General features: G+C 41.3%; 1 protein-coding gene across 5 annotated transcripts in view; it reads right to left on the bottom strand.

The window, feature by feature from the left end:
• The window catches only part of LOC128439796 (unconventional myosin-Ic), a 58,843-nt gene that overhangs the window by 26,925 nt on the left and 6,325 nt on the right, over window positions 1-25,593 (bottom strand). The window contains exon 1 of one of the 5 annotated variants that reach the window (XM_053422214.1): window positions 14,113-14,249. The exons of 2 other annotated variants lie outside the window; for them this stretch is intronic. Coding sequence is in view for 2 of the 3 variants with exons in the window: in XM_053422210.1 (XP_053278185.1) it covers window positions 4,798-4,818 (21 nt within the window). In the remaining variant the exon portion in view is untranslated. Of the gene's footprint in view, window positions 1-4,797; window positions 5,005-6,044; window positions 6,296-14,112; window positions 14,250-25,593 lie in introns of those variants that run through there. 2 more of the 5 variants (XM_053422212.1, XM_053422210.1) reach the window with 2 other exon arrangements.

Below are 25,593 nucleotides of genomic sequence, written 5' to 3'. Positions count from 1 at the left end.
CCCTTTTCCATGGCAGGTGACAACACAATCAGCTCCACTGACTATATCCTGCTCTGGAAAATTGCTCATACCATCATCAAATCACAGTAACTAACGGTATGTCTTCAGCTGCTTCAGTGGCTCCTTGTGTCTGATAAATAAGCTGCTCCATGAGGAGTAGGAGGCCGCTGTATTAGACCACAGTTGGTGTTACCGCGGTAACCGTGGGTGCTGCCAGAATCAACCCAGGAATGAAATCTTAAGGATTATGAATTTAAGGGAAGAGAACTTGGAAAGCCAGGAGTTCTGGAAAACTCCATCATTGTGGTAGTGGTGCAATACTAGAGTTTGTATGTGGTAACTCTATACATCCCTATTCCTCTCACCCCTGGACATCATGATCTCTGATGACCTTCTGTTTCACACATCTCTTCAATAAGCAAAGAAACTGCAGCTGTGTGTAGGTGTATGTGTGTTTGTGCATGTGTTTGTGTGTGTGTGTATCATGAGAGCTGAGTGAGTGTGTGAGCAGTATTCTTTGTTCAGTCAGTGCAGTGAAATTATTTGCGGTGCACTTGCTGCAATTTTTGTTGATGTGAAAACTTTCTGCCCTTCTCTGTTCAGGTATTTCTGCTCTTGAGGCTAATTGATTGATTATTTATTTAAGCCTCGGAAAACACATTGAGGAATAAGGCCCTCATTTACAATGGTGCCGAGGGTACAACTAATTCCAACTATCTGGTTCTATTTCTTGATCCCAAAATTCTGCTGACTTTGAGGATTATTCTGAGAAAACAACTTCCATACAGCAGGTGTTCAGACCAAACGTAAAGAAATCCATCATCATGAGAGCAGCAAAACATCTATTCATTTACATTAAGTGTCACGGTTTATTACAAAACCCTCCAAATATTATGGTGCCTGAGAAGAAGGAAACAAGAGCCTTATTTTCTCACCTCTCACCCCTCCCCTTCCTTCTCTATACATCTTTCATTGACTTTCCCTCCTTGCTTCAGTCTTCTGCCCTCTCTCTCCATTACTTCATTGTTTTCCAGCTCTGCTTTCACTGTTTGGCTTTCCTGCGGGTAAGGCTGCACACCGGACCTCCACCCGGTCTCAGGAACTACATGCCTCCCCGGTTCCTAAATGTCGTCATGTTTTCCGAATCCTGTGCAGCAAACAAGTCTCGGAGTCAGGTTAGGAGGAAACTTGAAAAAGTTGAATTCCCTGCTAAGACGTCTACGCCGACGACTATTCACTCAAAGGACTTCTGAGAGCAGGTATAAAAATGTAAAAACAAGAACCGTAGCACATTATTTACATCAGAAGTTAACAAGAATGATCTGATAATTATTGCTTTTTTCTAAAGATAGGTATCAGTCCAGTACATTAGTCCTCTATACTGCCCCCTCTGTTCCATGCATCTCCAACATTTTCAGCCCATCATAGAACGATCAGAAATAACGCGGCAAAGTTCTTCAGGGTATTTAGAACATCGGAACATGATAATCACGAAAACAGTCCGACTACATAGAAAAGTAAGGGATATGTATCATTTGAAAGGTTAAGCCATTCTAGCAGCACAGGTCTAGGGATGTCTTGGTCCATCATCAACAAGTCAAAGTTTCAGTCGTCAATTGTTTTTTGCAGGTTTACGAACATTTACATAACCCATGTATTCCTTATCCAAGTATAAATGTTAGCATTCCAACTCACTAAAGTAAAATAGTAAATGACATCAGTATTACATGACATAAAATGTTGACATTTGTGCAGCCCCACAAATAATTTAAACTTAAACTTGAAAGAAAGAAGCAAACTTTTGGTCCTCGTCAGTTTTTGAAACTGTATGGACACTTTTTGGTAGGAACTGAATATTATTGAGGTACTGAAAAGTATTTGAATCTGGGTGTGTCAGAACAGTGATTTGAAGAAAACTCTCATTATTCAGGATACAGGCTGATACAAGCAATGACTTTCTTTACACTATGTGGAAACTGCAGCTTTAATCATTGTTTAATCTCATTTTCTCCCCTTTTCTTTTTTGTGTTGATTCTTTACATGTTTATGTTTCTTTCTCCCGTGACCTCTGTCCTGCCTTTAGCCGTCTTGGTGCTCCGACAGACGACAGTTTGAACCACATCTGAGAGACGCAGAGAAAGGGGGAGAAAGTCGAGGGATTTGATCATCCAGCCGGCCTGTGAACAATGGCAGCTCTCTCCTTGACCTTTACATCGCCCCGGGCACACTCGCAGAGCTCAGATGTCACACTGTTTATATAAACCTCGACTAACCTGCTGCTTTCCATGCACCACCGTGCACAGGATGGAGCACGGATGGTAATGATGATGATGTTAAGATATAGCAGTCATTTAACCTGCATAATCAGGCCTGATACGTTTGACATTGTTAACACCACACTGGTATGTTTGTGTTGTACGAGTGCAGCTTCATCATTAATGATTCTTCCATACTTTCAAAATGTAAGTGTGTCTCCATGGCAACTGTAATTAAAAAGACAGTACCAGTTCCTGGATTAAGAGCGTTCAACTCCACATGGTTACACATACAGCGCAGCAAATCTGCCTTCATGAGCATCAAGTTTAAACTATATCACAATATTATACTTCTAATATGTATAATAACTTAGAAAGGAAAATAATTACCCATTCAAAAACAAAAATAAAAAAGCACAGTTTTGATCATTGTTCAATTGTTTGAGAATATAATAAATGTAAAATCAGGAAAGCGATTCCAGAGCCATAGAAGACATGATGCAAATGTTTTCAGAATATGTGTGGCTCAAAATGAGCAGTGGAAAACTTTGTGTAAAATTGGTGGTGTGGCCCATTAAGAACTGCAATCATCCACAGACACTGAAAAAGAACCAATACAAAGTCTCACTTCTGCCGAATAGCAAAGCTCATAAAAGTTATTATAACATTGCTCAAAGATTATTTTCCTCTTTTTATGTGAGACCATAAAATTTAACAGGCTTACATGTAGTAGCTCTTCTTCCGACTGAACGGGATTCAAAGAGCTAATAAACAAATCGTGTCCCAGAGCGCTTAAACCAACTGGTGATGAATATTTGTGTATGTAAAAGATCCATGTTAAACGCGTGAAGAGGGCAACAGATAAGTGTGGCAGTCAGAGTCATGTCAGACAAAAAAAAGAGCTTGATTTTTGTTCTGTTGCACATTAGCGTGAAACTTCTGCAACAATAACCAAATGAGCGAGGCGTACGGTTCTGATAAAGAAACTGTTTACTCGCAGAGGGTTTCACTATTTTATTCGGCATTTTTCTAATACTCAGTTGTCTGGCTCTCATTTCTCCTCTTCCCTCAACCATTCTGCACTTGCTGGTAGTAATAATTGATTTTTGAAACATTCCTTTTGCCCTTGTGAAAATAAAGCAAGGTCATTACGAGGCCAAGTGTGACATCATAACTAAAATCTTCATATTTTAAATCTTCAGCTCAATCTGACTTTCAGTGACTACATTTACATGGACAGTGGACAAGAATATTCTGATAGTACCCGAGCAAGACAAGTCTGAATAAGACATAACTGAAATAGCATTTTCTGATTACCTTAAACCGATTACGTGACCAATAATCAAATCAATACGTGAAGTATTCTGACCTTAGTCACAATTATTTCGACATCTAAAACATCTTAATCGCATTATAGCATCCTATCTGAGTTTTCACAGTATTTTGGATCATCGACATAGGGAGAGTTGTAGCTTTTGCAAATTTAGTAAAAAAAAGACGTTGAACTATTTCAGGTTGGGGTTTTAAAACAGGCAGAATAATGTTGGACATACTGATGTGAGTCATAATCAGGCTTTGCACTGTAACAAGTAAACGGGAATATGAATTAAATAGAATTTTAGCAACTCATGTAAACACCATTGTTAAAATAATGTCATATTCAGATTAAGGTCAATAATCTGAATTTTGGTGTTCATGTAAACATAGTCAATGAGATTGAAGACAGTGAAAGAGAATGCCCACATTAAAAATAAACCTCTCCTCTATGTCACCATGTGAGTGGCAGGTGTGATTAAACACAGACAAATCAACGCTGAATAGTTTTCCCATGTCGCACTTGTAAAGGATCCCAGCTAAATATTGACACTTTGACAATGATCACCATAGAAACTAAAAGTCTCTAGATTTAGAAGAGACTGTGACATCACCCCGCAGAGCAGTCAGACAGGTGGGACGAGATAGCTGAGTTTCCGGTATCCGCAGATATGAACCTGCCTACGTGAGGACATGTGGGCCAAAACAACACAAGCAACACGGGCGAGGTTCAATGTCGGACTGTTTCACTATGCCACTTAAGAACCACCGTGGTGAAGTCCTCAGCAAGTCACTACCTTCATGCATTCCAGTCTGCTCCGTAGTGCCACTTCATAGCTTAGTGCTGATCTCCTTGAGGCAGTAAATGAAGGGATTGGGAGTAAAGATAAAGATAATATAACAACTGTGGATTAACGCAAGAACCGGGTTTTGGGACAACTATCATTTTGTGTCATTGATCAATACTGTAATGCTGCTGGCGCCAAAATCACTTTCATCAACGAAAGAATGCAGCTGACTTTAAAGAACATATCAATAGATTATCCTAAACATACTAATCTGACAGCTGAGTTTCACCTTGGTTTCACTGAGACTGGCTGGAAACACAGAACTTATAGCTTCAATGGACTGTAATCCTTTACTTTTAACAATCATATCACATATTGATTATAAGTTATGAGACAAATATAAATTAGTCAGTTTGAAAGACTTAGCAGCTCTAACTTACCTGATTCCTACGATTCTCCATGGAGGAAAAGCTTTGATTTGTGTAAGCTATTATTCCAGGTAGAATAAACTGGTTCACTGAGCCCTTCAGCAGCTTTTACACTTGTCGCACCTCATCGTGTCTTACACTCAAACAGTGACGGAAGTGAGTCCTACATAAACTACCTATTGAACTGAAGTCAGATGCCCCGCAGGCAGTAATGACTGCTGTGTTAGAAATCTCTCAGTGCATTGTATTGCCCTGACAAATCTGTCAGGCCCCCATCACACACGCACGCACACGCACCCACATGCATGCACACACACACACATTTTAAGAAGGAAGAGGTAGCTCGTACAAACGAGCAGTTCCTTATGGATGCACAATGTATGTGTCAAAACGTGTAGTTTCTCTAAGTTCGACAGGAGTGTTCTGGAGTATCAGTGTGTAACATAGTATTCGTTATCAGGGAGAGAAAATGCATGCAGCACCAGAGAGGATACATTGTCATGATCAGTGATACTCCAGCACACACTTTTTTCATTAACATGATCATTGAATGCCAAAGAATGCTGCCCGGCCACACAACACCCCCATGTGAGTGCCTCGCCCTGGGGCGGTGTAAGCACAGGCACACACACACACACACACACACACACACACACACACACACACACACACACACACACACACACACACACACACACACACACACACACACACACACACACACACACACACACACACACACACACACACACACACACACACACACACACACACACACACACACACACAGCAATGTGGACACAGCTTCTTGCATATTAAATAAATACAAATACAAATAGATGTAGCATCAGCATGACAAATACAGAAACACGGTGAAGAAGGATGCTGAAATCAAGGAGGAGACTGACTAGAATACAGCAAAGATACTGATAAGTGAAACCCGTCTCTTTCACCTGTGAGTCTTACCTGTGTCCTTGAAGTTCAACAGCACACTATCAAGGTTGTTACGCAACTCAGAGGCCACTGACGGTGCTTTGATACCAATAAAACAATCTCGATCCTGCACTTCAGTAGCCTTGCCAGAGAAAAACCCATCTCCCACGTAACTCCTCACCCTTCACACTCTTTAATGCAAACCTGCTTGTGTAGATAAGAGACTCCTGTCTAACACTAAACCATAAATAGTGTCCTGATATCTCCAACATTCCGACTGACTTTTCTGCAATGAACAACGAGTGGCTGGTGGAGGGGGGTCTTACCAGAGGTCTGTACTTCATGGCTCCTGCCTTGCTCTCTAGTGATGTGGACAGGGATTTTCCTTTCCAACCGAGCCGATCGTCCAGCTATAAGAATATGGCCTCCAGCGCGGCGCCACGACCACTATTTAGCCGAGAGTTTGTTTTTAGAAGCTCTCCCCTCGGTCCTGAGAGCCAGCTGCCATAGCTTCTCCTCTTACTGCTGCTCACAGACACTTACACACCTCACGCTCTCTCCTTCACTTTCTATCGCTCCCCACTCATTCACCCACTTTTCTTCTCCCTCCCTCCCTTCCTCCCTTCAGAGGAAACAGTCCCCATGTAGGGTGACACATAACCCAGCCTCCTCCCTTCTCTTTCATTTTTTTCCCAGTCGACCTCTCCTCACTCCAACAGGCACTTTCGCTGAAAAACGTACCCCGATTCCTCTTTTCTTGCTCTCCCTCTGACCTTCAAAGAAGAGAGACGATAAGAGAGCCAACACATCTATCACACATCAAGTCCTAATCACACCTGGACAATAAAAAAGGATGAGATAGGAGAAATGTGTCCTGATGCCAGAGGGGGGGTGTAGTCTTCATCCAAGCATGGTTATGTGAAAAGGGGAAACTCTTGAGTAGTAAGCATGGCAGGAGCCAATAAATAATCATCTGTTTGAGCCAAATCACTTTCCTGTTCCTACCCTCCTCCATCTTTTCCTTCGCTCCCTGCTTCCCCTCTTTGATATTAACAAGCTGAAGCAGAAACCAGACAGGCAGCCAACAATCCCACTGTCAGCAACATGGCTGCATGTAACGTACAGCCACACCTGCATGTATACAATGATGCATGCACGCATGCACAAGGAGTCTCCATCATTAGTCCAACATCATTACAGAGAGTGTAATTACTCTAGACCAGTGTAGTACGCACGCACACACATGCACACACGCACACACACACACACATCTCTTGCTGCAGATCAAAGGCCAATGCATGTGCTTGTTAACACTAATAACAACTGACATACAACAGACGATGGCCATGTGTTTCTCAGAACAAAGAGGAGGACAGGTTTGCACTACAGTAGCTGGATTCATACTCAGACATTAAAGAGGGCTTGTTTGAAGTGTGTGCTTAAAGGCAAAGCCACCTGTTAGTGGGCTTATGGTGTGTTTAATACTGTTTGTGTGAACTTCAGGTTTAGCTGAGGTGAGAAAGAGTTTGATATTTTGTAATACACATTAGCTTTTTTCACAAGGGTTACTGTAGATCAGATCAGATCAAAAGATCGATACATCACAATCTTGTCACGCAATTTAGCGGATGTAGATGTTTTTTTTTTAATGCGAGTAAACCCGCTACAAACGCAATTGACTCCTTTCTAATTTTATTCATCAAATCCACCCCCAAAAACTTGGTGCTCTCTCACCTAGCTGTCTTGTCAAATTAGTGTGTTGACCCAAGTGTCATGTTGCCATCACTGCAGATCCGAGGTGGAGCTGATTAAAACTGTGTCTAGTGTAGAGTCATTTGACCCGGGAGTTAAGGCAGACTGTATCCAATCCCATTGCAGACAAAAGTCACATGTTAGTAGGTGTTTTTTTTGTCCAGAGGTAAAGGGTCTTGTAGGTGGGCAATGTTACCTTAGCTTAGCATGAAGAATGGAAGCAGGAGGGCGGCGCTTGCCTGATTCTGTCTGGCAACACCCGTATCTTAATTGTTCAAGTCATAGAAAATCTGAATGTTATGGTTTTGTAACCACAGATGTTTATTTCTTGGTTTTAGTGATGTTTTTTTAACCTTTTTAACACAAAGCTTGGCAAGCTATTTCCCCGTTTCCAGTTTTTATGCTTCGCTAAGCTAACAACCCCCGGCTGCAGCTTAGTATTTAATAGACAGATATGAGAAAAGGAGAGAAAGAGTCTAATTTGTATCATCTAACTCTCCGTGAAAAAAGGTCAATATGTGTGTTTTACAAAATGTACAATTAATCCTTTCCAGTGCTGAGATTCAGTGCATTATAACTATTCATTAAGAGAAATTAAAACAGTATGAAATTAAAACAGCTTATGGACACAGGTAAACAGGAGACATGTTTAGGACAAAGTGGGACATTCTGGTCTATGGAGGCTACAAGCTGCAGCTTCAAAGAGCAGAGCTAAAGCAGGAAAGCCAGGTTTTACAGGCCTCATTAGGATGTATTGCTCCTTCCTGCAGATCTAAGAGAATAGGCCCAAACATGTAATGGAATAAGGGTTGTTGGTAGTTTATATTACATATCTCTTGGTCCAGATTAGCTGTCCTCTTTATACCAGTACCGCTTGTGTAGTCAGGTTTTCAATATGATGAGAGACGTGAAGAAAAACAGAAAAGGGAGCTGGCGGTGAAAGGGAGAGAAGCTGGAAATGAGGCAGGAAAGAATTCGCTTGTTTTAGAAATCTAAACTGCAGTCACCTACATGTCACCTTAGTCAGAGGATTTGTTTTACTCACATTCCCAAAAATGTTCTAAATGATGAAGTGAAACCTGACTCCTCTCAACAGCACAAACCTCCGAGCCATGACACATTACTAAAAGCAGCAATAAATGGATTGAGTGGGCTTATAAAGACAGCAGGTTTAACCTTCATCTTTTATTAAAGAAATCATAGGGACAATATAGGAAATCCATGCTTAATGATAACTGAAGACACACACGTTCTCTCTCCTCCACACTGCCCTCTTCTGGCCACCTCTAACAAAATGAAACTCAATAATGAGCTATGAGGTTTTTGCTGAGGCAGACATCAAAATGCCTGAAAATAACTTCTCCTCGTCTCCCTGTGTGATCGAGAAGGCAAGGGAAGACACACACTTTCGACCAGACTCAGCAGTGTGCAGACTCTGCACACTTCTATGATGCCCCGCGTCCTTGTCTCGTCTCTCTCTCTCTCTCTCTCTCTCTCTCTCTCTCTCTCTCTCTCCCTCTCTCTTCTTTGCCAGTATAATCAGAGCCCCCGCTGCAGGAATCTGAGTAATGTTTTCCAGACGCTCTCTCGCTCTCTCTCTACCTTTCTGTGTGTGTCCTTCTCTCTCACCACAGTGTGAGAGCAGACTGGTCAGACAGCAGGAAACAGGCAGAGATACAGGAAAAGATAGAGGGTAACAGTCGTTCAACACATCAACCATAATCATTTGTTTATCGGTGTGTGTGTTAATGTCTCTGGCAGAAAATTACTTTTATGGCAACTGAGCACACAAAGGTGTGTGTATTAGTGTGTGTTTCTGCAGGCTCATGCTGAGGCAGTATATTTGTGCTGAGTTGGGGGGAGGAGGGGCTGTAACTGACTCCCAGTATCTCCCTCAGCTGTCAGACTTTAACCCTTTCTTATCATCTATCTTGTCCCAACTGACACTTACAATACTATTCGGAGATACAAGATGGATAGATAGGTTCCTCAGCTGGAACAGACACCAGAGAGACTGGATCACATTCACCAGAAGCACTGTTGCATTTTGGCTCCATATATTTTGTATGTATATATTATATGTGTTGGGTTTCCCCACACTGCTGACTCGTCAACGTGTCATCTATCTTGAGCGAAATTAAACTTGTCCTAGTTTCCCCTCTCGATATGCAAATGATCAAGACTGTGATCTGTGTTCACAACGACCAAATTCTGTTGTTTCTACCCAGTCTGAGTTAACAGATGATGAAACTGAGTCGGTGTCTCTCCATGTCACCGCCATATGACATGATTTGTTGTGTTGAATATTGGGTTTTCTATCACATATTTATCCTCAGTTTCAGAATATATGTGACAGAATAGCATTTCATCACCTGCTTAATAATTGTGTGGAAATTACCTGAGAGTCCTTATTCCCTTCACACACTAAATGACAGCATATAACCATATGTCCTTCTGACCTTTATGACTCTGAGTCAATAATTGATATGATTTAAAAGCACTTTTATGGACATAAAGCCATAGAAACATAATTTGTTTTTTTCTCTTTGAGGTTTGAGGTTGATGAAGATTTATTGACTTCACTATTTACCAAATATTGCATGTGCATGTTTGTGTGTGTTGGGCTTTTTAGAAGAGCCCAAAATGTGTTTAATTACCTCGATAGACCTCCATTCTTGCTAAAGCCTTTCCTATAACACGCACAAACCACTTTGGGGGAACCACCAAATTAAACATCATGTTGTTTTCGTTCAGGGAAGGAAAAAAAGCTCAAGTCCCACTGACCACATTCAGGGAAAATTCATGTGACCTCGACTCCGTGGGAAATCAGAAATGGGAACTTTACTTTCGCCTCCTGCTCTCTCTTTCTCTCTCTCTCTCTCCCTCCTGCTATCTCTCTCTATTTCTCTCTCTCTCTCTCTCTCCCCCTACCCCTTCAGTCTCTGCTCCCCTCCCTTTAAATTCCTCTTTCCTCTCTCACTTCCTCTCCAGAAGAGTTTGCTCAGAATGATCTAGGATATATATAGTAATTTTCCACTCTCCCTGCATTACCCATACAGTCCAGAAATAAGGGCTGGGAACGTGTCATTATGTAACATCATGCCACACCAATCGCTCATATTTATTAGGAGCTAATGGCAAGCTGCAGCATACTGCACTGGTACAGCTCGGCCTGTGGAAGACTCATTTGCATCACTGTCCTCTCTCGTTTTAAAGCTCAAGCCATTTCAGCTTAACACAGTGTTGTGTGGAAATGTTGTGTAATCTTCCCTTTACACTATTACTCCACACCAGCTTGTCTTTGCCATTCATTACACAAATGAAATCTACAAAGTAATTCAACTAAATGTGATGTCTGCAGCAGCTGCTGCTCCATGTTCAGATAACAAAAGACAACTGTTACCACACATGGTGTCTTACCCTCTGGCCTCTGGGTACCCACAATGCAGCATGTCGCCATACAGTTTGAATGCAACACTCAAGTCTCAAGCTTTATTACAGCATCCTGGCAGTGTCAATTGTGTCAAACTGTGTGCTCACACAATCACATTTACACCAAATATTGCTTGTTAAATGTTGTCATATGACTTGGATATGAATACATAGAATTAACTCCTTTTTACAAGTGCAACAAACCATTGGTGGACATACTAATTCTATACATGTTGTGTAAGTGGAGTATGATGATTCTTCATTTCACAAACCATGGGCCTAACGACATCTAAACATACTACAGAGGCATGACAAAATGTAGTTTTCCAATATAGTATAGACCATTTTTTTGTTTTTCTCACTCATCAATCAGATATTGGTCTTTAAATAAACATTAGGGATGCAACAACCTGATTACATGCAATGTAAATGTCATTATGAAATTCCATTTTAACCTCTATTAGTGAAATTAATTCTATCACAGCAGGCCACTAAATCCATGTTTAGCACCTCAGCTAGGTCTAAAAAGAATCTAACCAGTACACAGAATTTATTTTTGGAAAAAGAACCTGATAATGCCACTGAATCGAGGCTGCGAATGGGAAGTAGAGTCAGGAGAGAGAATCTGTATAGTGAGATTAAGAGTTGAGTACACTGGATTGGTGAATTCTTAATAAATATCATGATCAGTGTTGCACAAATTCGAGTTTGATGCACTCATTTTAAAAAGGTACGCTAGGGAGATTTTGACCACTAGTATTGCTATAGAGCGGTTGTTTTATGAGTTGATCTGTGTTTTGTGTTTAACATACGCACACAAGTCGACTGATCAAAAGGTGGTGGCAGGAAACGTAGCCATGCGACAACAGAGGTAGTGAGAATGAATACTACAAGCAAGTAAACATGATTTTTTTATATATATATATATATATATATATACATATCATAGGTTTTTACAAGAGAACTACACAGTGTATTTGGGGTTTGAGTGATGACCCCTAGTCACTGAAATATAAGCGTTATATTTTGGAGGGTTAGGGAGTTTGTTATTAGACACAAAATATCCTGAATACATAAGTGGCCTTAAGCAAAAATCTGCCTTCAAAAGCTTAAACCATTGAAATTCTAGTGTAAACCTTCATTCGTAGGATTTGCATAATTATGGGAGGAGGACTTTACCACAGCTGTGTCATACAGAGAACACCCTTCATCCCAAACCTGCAAGCATCCATTTCTCGCTGATGCTAAAGGTTTCATCAGACTGACCCATCCCAAGTGCTATGGATACTGATAAGCTGGGCTATGACATCAGTAATACAACATGGGACCAGTCCTTGTTGCTAAACAGCTCAGCGAACCAAATTCATTCTCCCCACCTCTACAATTAGCCTGGGAGTGAACGATAAAAAATGTGCACAGCTTAAATTAAGACAAGACAGGAAAATAATAAGATGTTAAGATTTCGGTTTCATTGTTTAAATCTGCTGAAGAAACAAACAGAACTCTGCAATTACATCAACTATCAGACATGTACTGTATATGGTCCATATGATGACCCCACCCATCACTATAACAACATACCCTGCAATTACTTTGCATGTAATCTAAAACTTCAGTCCCAGTGGGCAGAATTACACTATAGCTGGCTTTTAACCAAAGCCAATATGTCCGCTCCTCTGAGCAGAGTGACGTTAAAGAAACACATATAATTTGGCCATCATGTGATGACAGACTGTCCAGTGATTAACCGAGAACGCCATGTCCCTGGTAGATCATTGGCTTAAGGGCTGGGATACCACGTATACACTCAACTAGGCCGCAATAAAGAAATAAGCAGTGATATCCGCTCAAAGCTAAGTGGTAAGTAAAAGGGTTGAGCTGCAAACAGGTGAGTCCATATTGTGTTTCCCTCTAAACGTGAACACACTGCAGGACTATATGAGTCTAACAGGCAGTCTCCTCCATTTGTCTGACTGTTTCTGTGCATTGTTACTTTCCAGCCGGCCTGGCTCTCTTTGTGACACTCCACAGGTTTATTCAACCATAACAAAGCCGGTCTTGTAATCAGTAGTAATAAAAGTCATTAAACTGCTTTAACAATAAATATGACGTGAACTTTTGGCCTTTCTCTGCTGCCTAGTACAGCTGTCAATGCGAGCTGTGAGACAAGAGCCAGAGGAGGATCAAACCTTAACCCTCTGGCTACAAATCAGAACGGGGAAAAAGACCCAGTTGCCCTTTTAAACCATTAAATGCCTGTGTTAAGCCGTGTTACATCTGCCCCTCTCCCTAAACTAAAAACACATTCATCCTGACATTAGCCAGACTGTCGTCCTCTCACCATCTCCTTCCCTCACTTTTCACTTTACCCCTCTCCCACGCTCTTCTTTCACTTATCTCACTGCTTCATCATGATCATACTCAATCTATCATCAGCCATTTTCAAACATGAACTCCAGAGGATGTCCGCAAAGTTGGGTCTCCTCCGGAGGTTTGCCTTTGACACATTAACACAGCGGTAGATTTTCTGCTTAGACGCGTTCACAGAGACACAGAATGTTCAGGTGAGGGGTGGAGCAGCAGGCAGAGACAGAACGTCACAAATTAATTCTGCTGTAGAGATCATGTGTTTTTGTTTTATCCTGAGATATTTGTTTTCTTTGTGTTTTTACATTCACGCACTGAACTCTGGAGATTCTCTGCACTTTCTCCAGAGGAGGTGCATGTATGAACTCGAATGTCTGAGTGAGAGCCTCCAGATAATCTGTGGACTTTCTCCGCCTTGGCCCCAAAGTATTAAGTCCACAGAAAGTCGAGAGAAACGACGTGAGAACACATCAAGGGACCTGGATTCACCGCGAGCAAATGTTGATAATGCAACAGATGCAAAAAGGAAAAAGACTAAAAGAAAACAAATATCTCCTGGTGAAAAAGCTGAGCCATAAACGTAGAAGACACTGACGAAGATGTCTAGAGAGCTTGTTGTGATAAGAGCCGACGCCGGTGTCTGTGTGTTGTGAAGAAACCACCTTCTGTGTTGTACCTGTGTGAAAAGCAAAAATGCAGGTAAAGCCCTTTCATATCTGAAAACGGCCATAGAAAGGTCATCAGCATCCCATTCTCTCACAGTGAATCCTGTGAGGCATCTCCTGATATGTTCTCGTATAGGCCCCTTCAGGGAAATTCTGGAGAAAGTCTGGAGCCTCTCACCTGGACATTTGCCTACATACTGCCCCTCCGGAGAATGTCCGTAACGTACAAAATTCCGTGCCTGTCTGAAAGAAGCTGTACACTTACACCTGCTGAGTGATCAACTATTTAAAACGTCCTCTATCATCCTTCAGTGGATATATAACCCAATCCGTAGATTTAAATTTGACAAAAAAGAGTCAGGAGGAATAGGAGGGAAGAATCCAAAATTAGCCAATGAGGCAAGAGACCAAAGACGGGAAGACAAAAAAAAAAAAAAAATCAAGAGAAAAAGTAAATGGCAGTGCGGGGCTGCTGTGATGTCAGAGCGAAAGAATGTGAGCCATGTGGGCGGCAAACAAGTCTGGAAACAGACGAGAGGGCAGAAGAGAGAGAGATACGATGAAAGAGAAGTATCTAAAAAGAGGATGAGAGGCACGATCTAAGTGACAGATGGTGAAAGTGTCACAGTGAGGAGATATTAACATATCAAATAAAGTGTTTGGGTGTGTTCTGACATAACTTGCAGTCAGTCAGTTTATAGTGGCACAGCACTGTATTGACACAAGGGGGATCCCATGGGCCAAATACACTCACTCAAACTGTTCCTGTTTCTCTCAGCCTTCTTACTGTGCCTCGCTCTTTCTGCCCTCAATTCTCTGGGTTAAGTGAATCACCACAGAGTGCGTGCGTGCGTGAGTGTGTTTGTGCGTGTGCGTGAGTGTACCCGACCATAGCAGAGTTAGATGTTTCCACTGTGAACAGATGTGACACCGAGACACAAAAGAGAAAAGCAGCAGGCTGAAAATAAATTAATAAGGGAAACCAAGTTGTAGGTTCTTTTTTTTTGTTTAATTCAGACACAAACCAAATAAGGAGACACTCCCTGTCCCTCACACACACATATATACACACCCACTTTTCCACTGTGGCTGCACTTTGGTCATGCAGGCATTTCCTCATGAGTCTAGCGTCTTCCATAAAGACAGAATCCTCAGCTGAGCCGGGAAGGCGGATGAACCAGGGGAGGTTACTGATTGTGTGGATGAATGGAGGTGGGCCACATGTCCATTCAAGCCTTTACTGGAGAGTTACCACACACTGGTTCCTCTGCAGTACTATCAGACCGGTACTAACATCATAGGCTCTAAATTAATACCCTATTTTAAACTTGAGGTTTTCACAGCTGCTGTAGGTTTAAGTTTGACCCATGCCAACACACACAAAAGGTACAGAAGTGATTCTATAGATAGTCAAAGAGTAGCTTCAGAAAGTATTCATGCCCCTTCACTTTTGGCACACTTTATTGTGTTGAGGATTCACTTCTTAAATGAAAGTGTTTTTGCCCATCAATCTTTATCTAAATTCAATAATCTTTCTTTTAGAAAAGTATTCTGTGTTTATAGAAATACTTCAATCTGTAGTCAGGTGAATCTGCTCGAAATTTCCTGGAAAGAACATGCCCGCAGCCTGCTAGTGGCAAACTGAACTGAATAGGACATAGTTTCAAAAGATATCCGTCTATATAAAGTCCCCCCAATCCCAACGGCATGTCAGGGTAAAACCCAGGCTAAGAGGTCCGAGGAACTCTCTGTAGACCACTGTTATAAACCTGTGGTGAGGAACAGATCAGGGTGAGCGTGTGTGTGAGTCTCTGCTCTCCCTGTCTACAGGGCAGGTGGTGACTTGCTGAGGGAAGGAACTCAAAACATTGTCAACATTCTGCTTCTCCAACCCACGTTCCTACGATTTCCTGACTGCGTGAGTGCGTATCTTCCCTGCTACTGGTCTGGTCTGTCACATGTCCTCTGGTGCCTCTTTGTTCTTTTCCAGACATCCCCATCTTTCTTCTACTTATTCTGTCTCTTTTAAAGCTCACCTCTCCACTCCTATGGACAGAGGGCCTGTAGGTCTTATTTTATCTGCAGCAGGCCTTATATGGAGAGGACCACAGGGTGTAGGTTAAAACAATGTTGGCCTGGTTGCACTCTGCAGCCCAGCCCATGATTCAGACCCCTACAATAGGCTCATGAACTGAGACAAGCTTATTATACTGATGCGGATTTGAACATCTGATATTCTGGCTGACAAATTAGAGATTAATGAGTTTAATCACCACAAAAAGTACTATCACTATTGTAACACTTACTGAGAATTGTTTAATATCCTGTCCTGTCAATGTGTTCTGCCAACTATATGGTCGGTGAAGGGATGTACGTTGTAGTATGGGTCAATGTTTCACTGATCTTTCAGAGAATAATTCATGGATCTTAATGAAATAGTAAGTAGACATATTTAGGGGACTAATATTTATGAGTGTGTGAATCTGGATTACTTCATTTAAATAATGTTTCATAGGAGGATTGTTGGGCCTTGGCGAAGGTATGTTATCTACTGAGTGCCATTCTACTTATATAATCCAATCATCAACTTCATGTTCCCAATGATAGACAAACTTCTAAGAAATCACAATGATAGACATGCGGTGACCCTGAGATCAACAAATGGCAACTGAAGACAACTAATCCAAACAGACAAAACACAACCACATTCAGACAGTATGAATGAATCTGCGATTGCACTAACACGATAAAGCAGAGGGGAGGAGTTGTTCGTGCAGTTTATGTGTTGAAAAGATGAATAGTGATGTTTTCTTCATTTGCATTGGGTTTTCTCATGCTGCTGAGCCTTCAGGGCCACCATGCAGCCACTACTGTGAGGAATGCACAAAGTAAACATGGAAGTATTTCATCAGAACTGAGTGACTGCAAAAAATGTGTCAACATCCAGACATCCATATCCAGAGCACAGTTATTGTACAGCATCATAACAGCCATAACCAAGTTGCTTAACTTCCAAACAGTGAGTTTCCTGTTTACTCCAAGCACTTCCTCTTAGCTGCTTAGACATTAATGACAGCTGAGCCACAGGACAAAACAAACTAGACCATTAGAGCTAATAAATAAATGTTTCCTCCTTATTTACATTATTATTATTTTAAAGCCATTTGTTTTACTCCCATCTGTGCCTCTGTGCTTTAGCTTCGACGTAATATCCGTCTATTTTTAATTTAGGGATATTAATCTGTAGTTTAGATAACAGGAAGGGGGTTGTGCACAACTGCACACACACACACACACACACACACACACACACACACACACACACACACACACACACACACACACACACACACACACACACACACACACACACACACACACACACACACACACACACACACACACACACACACACACACACACAAAAGTGTTCAGCTGTCCACATTGAGGGGCTGGGAGTAACATATAGTGCTTGGACAAGAGGCAAGAGCTTTTTGTTAAAAAGATGAAAAAAATGGAAAAGACAGTAAAGTATTGAGAGGAAGTGTGACAGTTTTGAAAGATGGCTCCTCAGAGACCATCGGTTTCTCATTAATGAGCTGATGACATGTCAGGATCCAACATTAAAACTGACAAATGGATGGGAGTTTATATACAAACTGCTTCAACTCTGAGAGGATTTCTCTGGAGTAAGTAACTTAACACAGACCATCTCCCAACGCGAGAGGATGGTTCAGCAATTCGGTCTCAGACACACACTTAATTGTAACATCTCTGGAATCTGCACAGAGATTTATTACACAGGGTTGGGCTGTAGAGATACACAACTGCTCTAAAGGAGGGACCCACACACATATGTTGGATGCTTTACTGAGAGGATTTCCATTGACTTCAGTCGTACAATCTTCAGCTGCATCCATGCTCCAATTTTACCTCTCGTTTTTATTGATTGTTTCCCATTTACACATGCACAAATGCACACAGCCTGTAGTGAAAGAAAGCTCTGACTGGACCAAACCAAAGAACGATAAAATTATGCTGCAGTGCAAATACACTACTGTTAAGGATGTTGCGGGTCAGCCAGCACCGACCAGGCAGCTACACATCCCTCACAACACACACACTATCCTCCCAGCCATCCCCTTGAAGGTATGTGCAGTGTTCTTAACTATATCAACAAATAATAAACTGTAAGATTTACATTTTAAACTGAATGTTAATTTTAAACAATATATGTTGATGAATGAGCTTGTGTCCTCTGAAGTTCACACCAGTGCCACACCGGCAACAATTTAATCCCACTGGGGACGGATATAAATGAACAGTTGTTCGAGCAGAAGATTCCTTCACATGCGCGCACGTGAACACACACACACACACACACACACACACACACACACACACACACACAACACACACACACACACACACACACACACACACACACACACACACACACACACACACACACACACACACACACACACACACACACACACACACACACACACACACACACACACACACACACTTTGTTGAGGAGGTATGCCACTCACTCAGCTGTGTTGAGGACAGAAATACCCTCATTAAGAAACAACTGGGAAATCCTGGTTGAGTGGGAGTCCTGCTCCCACATGCTGACCATGTCATTGTATTATTGCCAGTTTAAATTTGTTTAAGAAATATCACAATATGAGCAAGTCTGACTAAAAACTTGTGTCTACACTACAGCCTAGCAGCTCTGTAAGGCTGCTTTGACCAGAAGGCTGAAGTCAGCGTGCTTATGTGTTCACAATGACAAAGCAACATGCTGATGTGAGCAGGTATAATGTTTTCCGTGTTCATATCATAGTCAAGAGTGTAAGCCTGCCAAAATGTGTTGATTAGCACAAAACACTAAATACAGCGGGCATTGGTGTTTTGCATAAACTAATTCATAAATCAAAGTGTTAGACAGATTAACATATTTGGCAAATCTAGAGTGTCCCCCTTTGACCTGCTGGTGGCACTTAAATTAAGTCACCAAATAGAAGTTGAGATATTCCCCTTACAGCCAAAATTGTCAACCTGCTTTAGAGCTACAGGGTGGGGAGATTCGGGATGACTCATCTCATGAGGACCATGAATGTCTGAACAAAATTTCAGCACAATCCATGAGGTGGATTCAGTCTGGATCAAATTAAGATGATGGACGACCAACCAATAAAAATGCAATTCTCAAGGTAATGCTGCTAATCCTGCTAAAAATGAAATGTGAAACACACTTTTCAGACTGAAAATAGGTTTATTAACCAAAGCAGGAAACGCAGGACGTGCAGCCATGGAAAAGGTTACAACACGGGTGAATATTAACCACCTAAGCCCGAGAGTGAGGCAGTTTCCACAGAAGGTTAATGCAACACTACAAGTGAGAGAGAGAGTGGGCTGATAAGGATTTCACATGGCACCAAGATAGCCTGTCCTTTATTCACTTTACTATCTTTGTCCAGTTTGTCATTTACAGCTCACTAAGGGCGTTACCCAGCATTGCACCTTATGAATGCCCGGATACAAACCAGCAGATTTCCACCTTCAATATCAAATAGAAGCATAGAGCAGAGGAGTGGAGGGATACTGCTTAGATATCAGTATTAGACATCAGTCAAATTTGTATTTGCACCACCAACTCTAGTCTCATTCATCGGCTGTGTTTGCATTGCTGGCTGCTTTCTCTCTTTGAGTTCTTTGTGTTGGTATCTAATGCTTTTATGCCATATTTCCTTTTTCGTTTCTAAACAACACCACCCTACGTTATATTACATGTCTATTATGCCCCATTTCTCACATTCTTCCTCTCGCTCTTATTTTATGTCAATCCTCGTCCCTCTCCTCTAAATCACTCTCTCTTTCTCTGTCCAGGTCCAAGGCCACACCTTCCTGTACTGTGCTGACATTATCAAAGCTCCATGGAAAGACCTGGTTAAAGGTTAACAAACAGTACTGCGTGAGAGAGTAAGCCCTTATAACCTTAACAATTAAAGCATGAATAGGCTGCATTTAAATAGCACCATATTCCCGGCTGCCTAAATGATGCTGATGTTTGCTGTATTGTCCCCATAGGAAAGGCTGTTGGAAACACACATACACACAGACTCAATAAAGAACTCCTGTTGCATTGCAGAACTGGATTCTTCTTGATCTGCAATAAGCCCAAATAGAATCATAATGAAAATATTTTTTTTGCGTGGTGACTAAAGGGAGAAGTTGATGGATGGTATAAATAACGTCTATGTAAGCCATATCCTGTTAACAATTTAGCTCACTAGTGGACTGCTGGCTATCCCGCTCAGCAAGTTTGTTTTTTACTTTTTTATCAAATTAAATTATGTTGAATCCTGAGAACAAAATGTAAACAGCTCAGTAATGGTCGACCATTACGCTTTTCAATGACCTATGCTGATATTCAGAGAGCTTGGCTGATGGCCTGTAAATATGAATATTATGCTGTTTGTATTTATAACATCTGATCAAATATAACAATCTAATAACAATAACAAATGAGACACAAAATTGCTGAACTAATGTTAAGAGAATCATTTCTTTGGTGATAATTTGTGTCTGTTGGATTCTGCTTGTGTGAGGGGTCATGTTTCAGCAAACACTGAGATTTGCCTTTTGTGTGATATCATAACAAACACGGAGGGTGTGGGTGTGTCTCCACACTCGACAGTATGGTCTGGAAGCGGTTGGAAAATAACAGGCAGACAGGAGAGGAGCTGACATAATTACAGGTATGATGTGGTACAAGATCCAGAGGGCTCAGGTAAGTTTGTCATGATTACAATGATGAGTGGAGAGGGAGGCGGGACGATCAAACACTCATTGAGTGTACAAAACACAAATACTCATCAGAACATGCTGAACAGGCAAAGAATAAGCTGGTTGTAAGTGGTGAATACGTAAAACTCAATAACATACAGGTGCTCATAATATTTTATCCAGCATGGAGATATTTACAGGTGTCATGGGTCTATTTTAGGATTGTCATACACAGTTTACTGAGGGATTTCTCCTCCTCAGACCACCTACCTTCTCCATGTGTGAGAGGCGGAGCTGGAATACAATGACTCACATTAAATAGGCATTCAAATAAACATCAGTCTATTATTGTACATGGATTATTTGTTTTAACTGAAATAGGGCCAAGTGGTTGAGGAACATCCAACAGGTTTCAGGAAAAACTAGAGTGGTGCTATGATGTCCCGGTAAAATTTCTAAAATAGACCCAAAACACATAAACGCGCGCACACACACACACACTCATGGGTGTGCCTTGGCAGTGTACACAGAAGATGTGCAAGAGCAAGTGAAATAGGATTAGCACTTATCTTTCATTATCTGGTTAATCTGAGTGAAGGTGTGCCGCTAAGGGCGAGTGGGACAGTGTAGAACTGAACAAGATTAGAAAGTGAGCTAGTCAGCACTGTTGCAGATAAATATGAATGATCCGTTTCATTGTCTCAGCTGATGCCAACATCATTCTGCCAGAAGAGAGTGTGGCAAAGCAAGAAACTCATGAAATGGACTTAAAATTTCCCCTTCAAGCCTTCTATTATTTTATTGCCAAGGATACATGCAGTTATTACTTAAAAACAACATGCCGCTCCATTGTCCTGCAGGTTTAAGTTCCACTCTACTGACTTTTAAGCCTCAAAAATAAAGGGAACATATACCGTAAATCCCTATATCACATAACTCTTGAACAGGTTCAGCAAGTAAGGGATGAAATTAATCTAAACCCAAGAAGACAAATTGAAGATTATAGTAGATCGTTTTCAAAGCCTTTGTCATATTGCATTCATACATGAGTCATTTGAGGACTTCCCATATCCTGCAGACACACTGCATGTACAAAAATGGCAATGAGCCTGGCATGGAGTTTGACTCATTTCCAGGGTGGTTTCCACTCCCACAGCAGTCAAGGCTGTAATACTGAAGAGAAGTAGGACTCAGTCACTCACTTTTATTCCCAGCATTTCGGGCGGGGCTGGCTCTACCGCCGGGCTAGCTCTGGGATGTGGGAAAGAATCGCATGGAAAAGCAAAAGCAGCTGCCCACAGCAGCAGGCTAAAAGCAACCAGGCATACACACACAAAAACTGTACACACCCTCAAACCCTGCGAGTCATCATCATACAGGTAACACATATTCTGACTCACTGCCAAACACATACTCTCATTATCTCCATTCAAATAGATCCTCTTTTTCCTTACAAAGTGTTTCTGTAGAATTCCCAACACGTGCTGCCATCTGATGCAGCTACAGTAGGACAGCAGTGCTCACAGTGTTTTAATCTTTCACTGTTCATACACGATTTACTTCAACTGCTTTCACTGCCTGTGTCTTGGTTTACACACTTGAGCCAATATTAATTTATTTCAGAACCTCCACCACAACCGCTACTTCCGTCTCAATTTATTCAACTATAGATCAAATGACACCTCTATTCCTTTCAGTGCTTGCATCTACATGACACTTCCTTAAAGCTAAGGTTGGTACCAAAACACTTTTTATTTTATTTGTTTAAATACACCTCACATCCCAATAGCCATTACCTATTAAAGTGATCTGAAAAAGGAAAAAGAAAGAAAGCTGGTGTCTGTGGCAGAACTGTAACAAACATAACCAGTTATTTAATTCAGACCCAATGAAATGTGCTCTCACTGTGCATGACCGGAGTCTTCAGCTGGAGAGCAGACACCGCTGAAGCAGAGACGATAGCCAGAGGTTAGCTAACGAGTGACAGAAAGGTCAGCGCATGTTCCTGTGTTTTGGGGGAGTAGCTTTGACGAGAGGGCCGATGGGACGTTGTGGGACGCATCTGTTGCAAGTATTACCTGCTCTTGTGAACTTTTCCAGGATTACCAAGCCTAGCTTTAATTCAGACCAGTTTGCAACCCCGAATAGTCAAGGCTTTTCACAGCATCTTATAAATTAGTGTGCAAGAGGCAGAACACTTATATTTCGTAACCACTCAAGTTGTGAGTGTGAAATTAAACCTTACAAAGATTGATGCAAACTCAAATAAGTAGATTTAATCTAATCAAACACTAGATCTCTGCTTGAGGCAAACATGTTCTCAAATAGTAAAACACACCGTAATGTAAATGCGGCTTCTTATCCTATATCCGTATCTCTCCGTCTTCTATGTCTGCCCGGCAGAGCTGAATATCAATAACCATCCCATCCATTGTCCCGAACACATTCCCAACTCAATGTGTGACTCAACTCCCCATGTCCTCACAGTCTGTATCAGCAGTAGTCATCATCTAAACAAGCTCCCACACAAACCACCAACATTATGACATCAATTTATGCATGACTTAGCCTGATCTTTGACTTTTCTCAGTCTCATTCCTTCGTTTTACTGTCTTTTTTTCTTCAAAACCAGATATTAGCCTGTTTGTTTCATTAACCTTAGATGGAGATTCCCCCATGATCAACAAATACTGCAAATGGTTGAGAAAAAGTCATAGATTGAAATATAACTGTTATTTTTAACAGCTCATACTGTAGCTTCAAGGGCTGGGGCAATACAATGTTAACAATTATTCAAGTTCAAAGGCATGAATCCACTTTGTACTTAGAAATGCTGTTGCATTGGGACCTTATCAGTCCTATTCTATGGGCTTAGTCTAGTGTGGTATCAGTACTAAACGTTATCAGAGCTCCATGTCCAAGGCCCTTCACGTAACTCAATGGTTGGGTTCACACTGTGGACACAGATTCCTGGTCTTAAACTGGGCATGGCTGTAATGTGTATGACGTAGAAAAGCTTTAGAACCCATTAGTGAAGTTAAACATAGTTTTGCAATTTAAGTCAAAAGCTAGTAATAAACTACGCCTTTTCTCCTTTTCCTGCCCGCTCTCCCACCTCTTCCATTAAAGGTAATATAAACGGCTTCTTCAAGGATTAGTTTGACAGTTTGGGGAATACAAGTTCACATTTTTTTAGGATATCACTTTTGTCTGTGCGCTAAATATATGGCTACAGCTAGCAGCTGGTTAGCCTAAAAGACAGGAATCTGGGGGGAAACAGCTTGACTCAGTCCAGGGTAAAAAAAGATCTAGCTTCAAGCATCTGTAAAGCTCATTAATGAACTTGCTATATAATGTTTGTTAAAGCTGTTTAAAAAGCACAAGCTAAGCTAACCGGCAAATAAGTGAGTTGTCTAAAATATCGAACTATCCCTAAAACATCTTAAACTAATTTCAATATTATGTTTGTAACATTTGTATGAACAAGATTATAACCAACCCAAAAAAAGACTTTCAGTCTCTGTGGAAAAAAATTCTTCTACCCACTGGGATTAGTAGGGTATCCATTGGCCCTACATATAGAAAGTAGTGTTTACCGCTGCAGACTAAATGGGATGGTCAATTCTCTGAATCAAGTATCAAGTATGTGCAGGTGGCCAGGTGGGAATCACTTACTCACTGGCTTCCTACCTACAAACTGGGCCAGGTTTTTGCCCACTTCTTTCATTTGTATGGTGTAAACTTTCTTCATTATGGTGGCTGTATCTTTATCAGACATGTCATGTATTGACATCCACTAGTTTGACATGACAGGTGCACACTAAAAGGTCATGAAAGTGGAAATAAATACCCTGCTGAGCAGTTCTGATAACACAGGTCAAGTACATACATGTGTATGAAAGACATGCATGCAAGTGTCTTTCCTGTTATAGAGGTGATGGTGGCAGTCTGGCTAACAGCCAGGCCATCAGGTGTATCCTATGGGTTCCACCCAACATGTAACTGAGAGATGACCGGGAGAACCTTCACCCTGTTAACATCAGTTCCTGTGTCAAACTAAATAAAGTGACACGCTCCTCATAGTAGGGTCCAGGGACACCAGGTGTATCTTATGTGATATTAGGGGTCCAATATCACATAAGATTTTCATAAAAATGGATTTCAGCAGTTTACCTCTCCAACATGTCCATACTCGTTGAACTATGGTTTAGTAAAGATAGGAATCTTCCATGAAGGAATCCAATAACTTCAATAACAATGAAAGCAAATTTGGATAAATAGTCAAACAACTGGGTAGGATTAAAATATCTACTTTCCCTCAATCTGTAAAACCTCCCCAAGTGAAATGAAAAAGACAATCATAAGCCTTTGTGTTTGATTATTCTTACATTAATGTGAGCATCTTGCAACATACAAAAACAGTTCACAAGCCCTTTTTATTCTATTTATGCTTACATGGGTACTATCTATACATAGTAAAAAGCCTCACTGTGTAGAAGCAGGCAGACTTTGAGGGTGATTCTCATTCTAATCCCAAATTTCCCAACACCACGCAAACCAAAACAGCCACAGTCCAGAAATACCATGAAAAAACACAGCCCGTCGAGACTAAAAACAGCCTGAAGCCCAGCACTGAGGGAAAAATCGGCTATTGTGCATCTGCACGAAATCCGTCCAATGGAAACAGCAGCTAGGTGAATCTCACCGGGGAGTCCACAACTCATGCATCTGCTTTGGAAAACTATATTGACAACAGTACACTGATGTGCGTTTTGTTCCAAGCAGGATAATAGTGCCCTGCTATCACGCTGAATTCTGTGCATTCAGTGTAAACGGCCACAGATGTTTTTGGATTAGACAT

The sequence above is a fragment of the Pleuronectes platessa genome, chromosome 5 (assembly GCF_947347685.1).
Source record: "Pleuronectes platessa chromosome 5, fPlePla1.1, whole genome shotgun sequence".
Lineage (NCBI taxonomy): Eukaryota > Metazoa > Chordata > Actinopteri > Pleuronectiformes > Pleuronectidae > Pleuronectes > Pleuronectes platessa.
The sequence above is the reverse complement of the archived record's forward strand: the minus strand, read 5'-3'. Positions and strand labels throughout refer to the sequence as shown.